This window comes from Helianthus annuus, chromosome 10 (genome assembly GCF_002127325.2).
Source record: "Helianthus annuus cultivar XRQ/B chromosome 10, HanXRQr2.0-SUNRISE, whole genome shotgun sequence".
Lineage (NCBI taxonomy): Eukaryota > Viridiplantae > Streptophyta > Magnoliopsida > Asterales > Asteraceae > Helianthus > Helianthus annuus.
In genome coordinates, this window is record NC_035442.2 from 163,151,478 (window position 1) to 163,160,784 (window position 9,307).

The 9,307-nt window shown below is 37.8% G+C and overlaps 1 protein-coding gene across 1 annotated transcript; it reads left to right on the forward strand.

Moving 5' to 3' along the window:
- The first annotated feature begins 445 nt into the window (after window positions 1-445).
- Window positions 446-1,003, forward strand: LOC110883122. Its single transcript, XM_022130960.1, has one exon. It carries the CDS (start codon window positions 446-448, stop codon window positions 1,001-1,003), a length of 558 nt encoding a protein of 185 aa, XP_021986652.1.
- Window positions 1,004-9,307: the final 8,304 nt, after the last annotated feature.

Genomic DNA, 9,307 nt, shown 5'->3' on the forward strand with positions numbered 1-9,307 from the left:
CTGTAATGGGCTTGAAGTGTAGGAAAGGGAGTCCACAACCCAGTAAAGAATCCTCCCCTGTGGACCTCAGACCCAAAAAGAGACCTAGGTCATGTTCGGAATCTGTGGATCCGGGTTTTGGTTTTATTGGATTAACATCCAGGGCATCTATGGAGGGTGAGAGGAGTTGTCCGATGGAAGCTGGAGAGGAAGGGGAAATTGATCTCAACAGAAGGGCTTCGCCGGATGTTCCCGTCGACGACAACAGGGAGGTTCCCAGTAGCTCGGCGGCTCTCGGTGAGGAGTTGAGTGACTCGGGGGGGGGGGGGGGGATTTCGAAGATAGTGTTAGAGAAGGAGGTTGGCGAAACTCTTTCAGTTGGGGCTCAGTTGGGTGTCGACCTTCTCAACCGCTCAGAGCTATTCAGAAAGGCTATCAGGACCACAGGTATTCAGGGGGTGTCTAGATGAATTTCTTATCGGTGAATCTAAGGGGGTTAGGGGGTGCCTTGAAATCCGATTGGATCAGGTCTATTCGCAGGGATCAGGGGATCAATTTTGTGATGATTCAAGAATCTAAGCATAGCGGTATTTCTCATTCTTTGTTGTCTAAGTTTTGGGGCTCTGGGAATTTCGGTTGGGAGGCGGTTGATTCAGTTGGGCAGTCGGGTGGTATTGTTAGCATGTGGGATGAGTCACTTTTTTCCTTAGAGGTCAGTACCAAAAATAGGAATTTTCTGTTCCTAAGGGGAAGGCTGATCGGGAGTAATACTTCTATTAACGTTCTTAACGTTTATGCGCCGCAAGGTGTGCTAGCCAAGAAAGCGGTCTGGGACCTGTTGGCTTCCCTTATTGATAGCAATGATGGGTATTGGTTTATTGGTGGCGATTTCAACGCAGTCAGGTTCCGGGAAGAAAAAAGAAATTGTTCTTTCAAACATTCTTGTGCGAGTAACTTTAATTCTTTCATCTTTGACCCCGGGCTGATTGAGTATGATTTTAATGGAAGACAATTTACGTGGTAATCTGAGAGAGGGAATAAACTTAGCAAACTCGACAGGTTTCTTGTTAACTTAGAGTTCTTTAATGAGTGGCCGGAGGCCCGTGTTCAAGCCCTGCCTAGGTAATGGTCGGATCATTGTCCCATAATCCTGTCTTCGAAGTCTGTTAATTTTGGTGCTCGCCCCTTTCGTGTTTTCAATTCATGGTTGGATAAAGAAGGCTTTATTGAGGTGGTGGAGGTTGTAGCTTCCTCTTTTTCATCTCCGGGTTGTCCGCCTGATGTCTTCCTGATTAAAAAATTGGGGTATATTCGTAGAAAAATAAAAGATTGGAGAGACATTATTTTACGTAGGGATGGGGAGGTTCTCGATATGGCGAAGGAAGAGGTGGATGCTCTTGAGTTGATTCAGGAATCTCGGGAGTTATTAGACGAAGAGGAATGGGTTCTTGCTGAGAATAAGGAAATCATCACTAAGAATGAACAAGCTAAGGTAATGGACCTCAAACAAAGGTCTCGGGTTAGATGGGTCAAAGAGGGGGACGAAAACTCGAAATTCTTTCACACTCTGATCAACTGCAGGAAGGCTAGTAATGTGATCCATGGTTTAGATATTGGGGGTGAGTGGGTTTCGAAGCCCTCGTTGGTGAAGAAAGAGGTCTTTAATTTTTTTCATGCTAAGTTTACGGAGGAGTGTAATAGTCGTCTAGTTCTGTCCTGCTCTAATATGAAGAAGATATCGGATTTGGATGCCTCTTGGGTAGAGTCTCAGTTTAGTGTTGACGAAATTAAAGCGGCTGTTTTTGAGTGTGGGGATGATCGGGCTCCCGGCCCAGACGGGTTTAATTTTCGATTCTTTAAGTTTTTTTGGAGGCTTTTCGAGGCTGACTTTGTCAACCTTTTGACGGCTTTTTTTGACACGGGTGTGGTCAACCCGGGTTGTGGATCGTCCTTTATCGCTCTCGTCCCTAAAAGAAAGGATCCCCTCGGTCTTAATGATTATCGCCCTATTAGTCTCGTGGGGGTTGTGAATAAAGTTGTTTCTAAGGTTCTTGCTAATAGTGTCACACCCCGATATTTCCACGTGTTACCGGTGGGCCCGGTGGGGAGTACGTGACGTAGTTGATATCATCATAGTCAAACCACACAATTTAAATGCACAGCGGAAGCAAAAATATATTACAATCCGATATGAAGTAATATCCAAGTATTACAATACGGAAAGTAAAAGATTCACAGGCGGATTGCAAATAAAATAAAACATTGTTCAACAGACTTCAGGCATCTAAGCTTGCGAGACTTCTATATGATGCTAGGAGAAACCAGCCTATTACGCGTAGTACCTGCACTTAGACTTTTTGGGAAAATACGTCAGTTTTCACTGGTAAATACAATTTAACTGACTCATTTTGAAAAGGTTTTTAAAAATTGATTTGAATGCCCGTGGCACACAACATTTTATAACTTGGGATAATTATTTGCTTAATAATCTTGTAAAAGAATTACATGTTCGTTATGCGTTCAGTAGCCCGGGTCGTGCCGGGTTAAAGATTAATAGACACACCACTTATATAATTCCGCCGCGAGACTTCTCTCGGCCGACGATTATACTTTATTGAAATGCACTACGGGTGTACGCCTACACCCGTGTGCTAAGGTCGTGGCCATTCTTTGAATGATGCCAAGGATATCCGGGACATGGTCATTAAGCCCCCAAAGGCGTTAAACAAACAAAACAGCATTTTCAAACGAGTTAATTTGACAGCACTTAACCACAGGCCGGTTAAGGTCAATTCCCCGACCAAGCGGTATTTTATATACCGTACCCCAAGCCCGTACTGGGAAAATAAGTTAAACGTATTTACCTGAGCTAAATATAAATTTAATCCCAACCGTATACCACCAAGCAAGTACAGATAGCTTTTACTGGGCTCCTAAATCTGGAACGAAGGTTTTTAATAACCTATTAGATTTCTAACGGGTCTTTAATTTGGCCTAAGCCTAGACCGGTTAGTTCTTAAATGAAGATTACGGTTTAAACGCACGATAAGGCGAAGACCGTTTTTGTCACACCCCAACCAATGGCGGAAACATCGGGATGAGACGAAGTGTGAAGATTGCTAGAGTCATCATAACGCTATTTGTGACAATATTTAATAAACCGATTTCATTTCATAATTCTTTTGTCAACATTACAAAGAAATCAAATAACATCAAGTTCAAAGGAAATACAATACAACATAATCAACATTGATACAACGATTAAACCTAAACGTCTATATGTGTATCTAGGCATCAACGCTACTTCATTTCATAGCATCATCGTCCTCAATCTGTAACATGTTTAAAATAAAGTTCAATGCAAAAGCAAAGGCGAGTATACAAGTTTGATACGTACATAGCAAAAGATAAGTTTGAACAATTCCTCATAGCAAGCATGTGATTCAAGATAAACATTTAAACACGGCATGTGTCTAACATATCAAACCAAGAAAACGCAATATGCTCATGACATAACCGATGATAAAGGGCGGGTCGTTAATCCTATAGCGCTACATATGTCACGGTTTGGCTCGTACGAAGTTAATGATAAGTTCAACACATAAGAATCACCCAAGTTTAAAGTATCAAGCCATCACGTATACAAGCATGTTATAGGAATGTTCATGTGTTTAAGCAAAATGTTCATGTGTAAGTTTGTTGATAGATAAAACATGTTACACCCCAAAAGTGATAAAAGTAAAAGGGGAATACGAGTATACTCACAAAGTTTGCATATGTTTTCCGATTATCCAATGTGACAAAGTTGCCGAGGTTGGAAGGTTGAATGCGTAAGGGTTTAAGTTCAAGCATGTTTAGAGTCGAGATTTGGAATAAAAGTGACATGAAAATATTATATCAAAATATTCATCTTCACACATAACACTGGTATGACACTTGGTAACCTCATGGGTTATAATGATTTTATGAGTTGAACACCCATAAGAATCATAACAAGGTTTAGGTCCTTAGATGATAACCTACTACTTTGACAAATGAATATGATTTCAACATCAAAGATTCGTGTGTACATAGATAGTATGTAGGTCGTATATTATACACATATTATTAAGTCCAAATGTTCAAGTATTCAAGTAAGAGGTAGAAGATTACATCTTCATTTAGGTACCTCAAGTTGAGTCATGGGTGTCATGGATGGGGTAGGAAGACAAGGCTTCCATTTAGGTACCCCTTTGATGTTCACCACTACACTTGATGTAAAAGCAACCAAGGAGGGTCATGAACTAAGGTCTTTACATGTATGCAAAGTAAACTAACTAATAGAAATCATCAAATCATGTGAGGATTGTATGTTTGGACAACCCAAGTTGTTCCATAATCACTCATGTATCAAAGACTATGTTTGACATGATTTGTGGGTTGAAACCCTAGACAAAACACCAAGTTTATGAGGTTTAATCCTCTGATTTCAAATGTCTCAACCTTGTTTTTAAGCTTAACCAACCATGGGATAAGTTGTAAGCATTAGGACATAGGCATGAGACGTGTTAGACACAAGTTGCATAGGTTTAAACAAGTTTTGAAGAACATAAAAATCAAACAGAAAGTTTATGGACTATTTCGGGGCATTTCCAGGTCTGATTTCTCCAAGGAGAACTCTAGGAATCGAACCCCATGATTATCCAAGCAAGTAGGAAAAAGAATCAAGTGAATCGGATAAGAATTGAGTGAGTTATGCTCATTTTCGTGAAGGGGTGTCAATCTGCTCGAACCTTTGCTTTCAGCTACGGTTTGGAGGATGTTTTGAGAGTTTTTAGTGTTGCAAAAGTGGTAGGGAGGCTGGTTATAAGTGGTATTTATAGGGGGAAGGATTAGGGTTTCAATGGGTTGGGCTTTGGAAGTGTTTAGAAGGGGTTACACCTTGAAACTAGCCCACAAAACCCAACTATATGGGGCTGAATTTTGCTGAATTGGGGCTGCCATATTTCTTTATTTTTTTTTATTTTTTAAAACATTATAATGAGTAATTTTGTTAATTAAGTTGTGTAATAATATGCAACAATGTTTCCCCTAACTTGTAACAAGGTGAAATATGAAATAAAACATGATTTAACTAGGTAAAAAGTGTAATGTACAAGTATGTAACATGTTTGTAAGTGACAAGTATATGTCACATAGTAGATGATTAACCGTTGTATAAATAAGCATATTATTAGGGGTTTTTAGGTATCAACAATATAAGGACAAGCATGGACATGCATCGTGAATAAGTATAAGTATGAATTACAAATAAGGATTCGATGTACAATGAATTCGAACGTATGAACATGTATGAATATGTAGATGGTGAATTTAAAGAAATACGAATTTTATTTATGATCCAAGTCTCGGATTTTACAACGAAAAGACGACTACAATAATACAAGATTTCCAAAAATAGCATTACAAGGCGAGCTTTCTAATTATGGAAAGTATGAAAAAGCAGGGCGTTACAGTCTCCCCTCCTTTAGGAAATTTCGTCCCGAAATTTATTCTAGAGGAAGACCTTGGAGAAAAAGCATTTTGGCTAAAAGAATCGAGACTTGGGAGTTTTGAAACGTTTAGAAAAGTACGAAATTTTGAAGAACGATAGGATAGGAATTTGTTTGACTAAAATGGGTTGAGGCGTTTAAGCATAGGTAAAACGGGTATGCGTGCGCATAGGCAAAGGAGTTTAAATAAGTTTGAATGTGAACGGGGTTCATATGAAAGAATGGATAATGGAGAATAATAGGAGTATGGGGTGAACAATTGACACTAAATGAATGCAAGTATATGAATGATATAAGTATTAGATAGACGAAAGTAGCGTGTTAAAGATGAAGTCTCGGCATGGATAATCGGATATGATGCGTTTGTGAGTTGTTTAAAGCTTGTATTAGGTCCAAAAGGTCTGTAAAACACTGAATTTCTCATGACACGTTTTACGAAAGTTTGGTAACATGGTGAAAACACTTATATATAGGAAGTACCAGCGGCGTATCCACCATGTTTTGACCATGTTACGTCCGTTTCGTCTTCGGTGTCATGTTACGTTCCGTGTATTATCATACGCAGTAGCACACTCTATGGTTCTCATACGCCTATCACTATAATCCCGTGTGCACCCGTGATTATTTTGATCGTCGCATGATCCGCATAGCTTGTACTAGTTGTGTATGAATCGGGGTATACATAAAAAAAATTTAGAATGTGTACGTACAAGAATGTAGTATATAAGCAAGTCCATGTTTAAGTATGTGTGGGACCCACGCAAGCGAATCCCTCGGGTTGCGCTCGCGTATAGGTACGAATGTATGAATCATGAGTAAGGATGAAAGTATGAGCATAAGTTTAAGTATGAATACGCATGTATGTATGGGCATAAACATAAAACGTGTAAGTAGTATGTGTACAAGTAGAAGCGTAAAACGTATAAGTAGTATGCGTATAAGTACAAGCATAAGACGTATGAACATAGGTGTAGGTATGAAAAATAAATATTGCGTAAATAGTGTTTGTTGGGACACCACGGATCTAAGTGTATAAAACATTCAAAAGGTCGAGTGTGTAAATACGAATGATATAAATGATGTTATCGCGAGGTATCGACCAAAATGTGTACGATGATATGCATGTATAGTTGTTTAAATGAAACATTGAGTTTATCGAATCAAAATTAGGTTGACCTTGGTTGAAAGGGTAGAATATAGTTGTGTATGTAAGAGGATATAAAGTACTAATTGGTTAAGCATAATGTATTTTTGTAATGATTGAAATGCTACTTTTGTTAAAAAAAAAAAATTTCATGTAAGTCAAAGATTATCGGTTCCCATGAAGACTTCTTGCCCGCGTGTTTTGTAAATTGGTGTAGGAAAAAGGTTTTTGTTAAAAAGTAAGTTCGTTTCATCAAAGAAGAAATTATGAATTTAGGAGGTTCTTGTGAAAACTAGGATCCTTAGAAGAGAAATTTAGCAAAAGGACTTAGTGATTAAAAAAAATTAACAAATGATTTGTTGATGTTGAAAAGGGTATTTGGTAAAACAATCATATAACTTCTATAAGATCTTATAAGTATTTGAGAAAGGTTGGTTGGATTTTGATTAAAAGTAGAAAGTGAGCATGTTTTAGTGATTAAGTTGAATATGAAGTTCATGGGCAAGAGTTTCATTGAGCCGATTAAATTGATAGGTAGCATTTTGTAAGGTTTTGAAGTTCGAGCAATAAAACGTTTTAAGACATGATTATGAATTTCGCGTATATGAGTTGAGTGAAAATAGATTGTAGAATAAGAAGTACGTTTGATAAAACAATGCATTTTGAAATCGGTATGAGTGGGTATTTTGAATAATGATAAACAATTTGGGTATAAAATATGATCGAGTTTGCATAATAAGATATTTTGAAGAGACGTTTTGGTAACGATCACCTAGGTAAGGGAATCACCCCTAACTCGTTGGTGATGTCGTTTTTTTTTAAGAAAAAGGGGAGTGGAGTTAGTCGTCAAGGTAAGGAAATCACTCCAATCTTAATGATATGTCTCCACTCGTCGTTACAAGGAATATGAAATTATATTATATGAAATCATGCATATATATAAATGTATGGAAAAGGTTCAATATGTTGTGTGCATGAAAAGATAATATCGAAAGTATACTCGAGTTTGAAAGATTGCATCGTATAAAATAAATATTAGAAACGCATGTTGATCAAAATTTGGATGGTTCCAAAACGGAACTTTGACTAACCAAAGTGGTCGAAAAGTCTTTCGAATTTGAGGAGCATGCTTTGGCCTAATAGGTAAAATACTCTCGCCGACAAGTCGGTTAACGATATTTACCCTTCCGGTTACTACATGTCCCAAATCAATCGAAATTTCGAGACTTGGCGGGATTTATGAAAAACAAAATATCAAGGAGTGGAACTAGTCGACAAGGTGCGGGTTTCACCCCTAACTTGACAATTTCGTATCCTAAGTGTGGTTGGTACTCGTCGGGTCAAAATTTAATTTCGACATGTTGACGAGGATCCACTAGAATTTGAAATTTGAGATTTACCATTAAGATGTGGATTTCACTCCTAGCTTAATGGCGATATCTCGTGTAAAAAGAAGAATAGGTAGATTGTGAGTCGTTCACCAAATTGTGGGTTTCACGCCTATTTTGGTGAATTCGTCTCGAGTGTTTACGGATTTAGAATAGTCGAGTAAAATGCATGAGGGAAAGAGTATGTTAAAGGAATAAACAACAAATATAAACGCACAATGAAGCATATTAAGAATAGCACATAATGAGTGGGATAATAAAACATGTATTAGCACATAATAAAGCAAGTATAGCATGTCAAGTGTTAACACATAAGCGCCATATATGCTTAAAAGATCAAAAGAGAATGAATAAGAGCAAATAAGGTAGCATGCAAGTAGTTTCAAGTAAAACATAAGAATAAGGCTCTAAAACTATAGACTAGGCTAAAGCATTCCTACTTTTCCTAATTCCCTATAGCTATGGCTCTGATACCAATCTGTCACACCCCAACCAATGGCGGAAACATCGGGATGAGACGAAGTGTGAAGATTGCTAGAGTCATCATAACGCTATTTGTGACAATATTTAATAAACCGATTTCATTTCATAATTCTTTTGTCAACATTACAAAGAAATCAAATAACATCAAGTTCAAAGGAAATACAATACAACATAATCAACATTGATACAACGATTAAACCTAAACGTCTATATGTGTATCTAGGCATCAACGCTACTTCATTTCATAGCATCATCGTCCTCAACCTGTAACATGTTTAAAATAAAGTTCAATGCAAAAGCAAAGGCGAGTATACAAGTTTGATACGTACATAGCAAAAGATAAGTTTGAACAATTCCTCATAGCAAGCATGTGATTCAAGATAAACATTTAAACATGGCATGTGTCTAACATATCAAACCAAGAAAACGCAATATGCTCATGACATAACCGATGATAAAGGGCGGGTCATTAATCCTATAGCGCTACATATGTCACGGTTTGGCTCGTACGAAGTTAATGATAAGTTCAACACATAAGAATCACCCAAGTTTAAAGTATCAAGCCATCACGTATACAAGCATGTTATAGGAATGTTCATGTGTTTAAGCAAAATGTTCATGTGTAAGTTTGTTGATAGATAAAACATGTTACACCCCAAAAGTGATAAAAGTAAAAGGGGAATACGAGTATACTCACAAAGTTTGCATATGTTTTCCGATTATCCAATGTGACAAAGTTGCCGAGGTTGGAAGGTTGAATGCGTAAGGGTTTAAGTTCAAGC

Excerpts from the sequence above, each read along its gene's own strand:
- LOC110883122 (XM_022130960.1), top strand. The coding sequence starts at position 446 with ATGAATTTCTTATCGGTGAATCTAAGGGGGTTAGGGGGTGCCTTGAAA.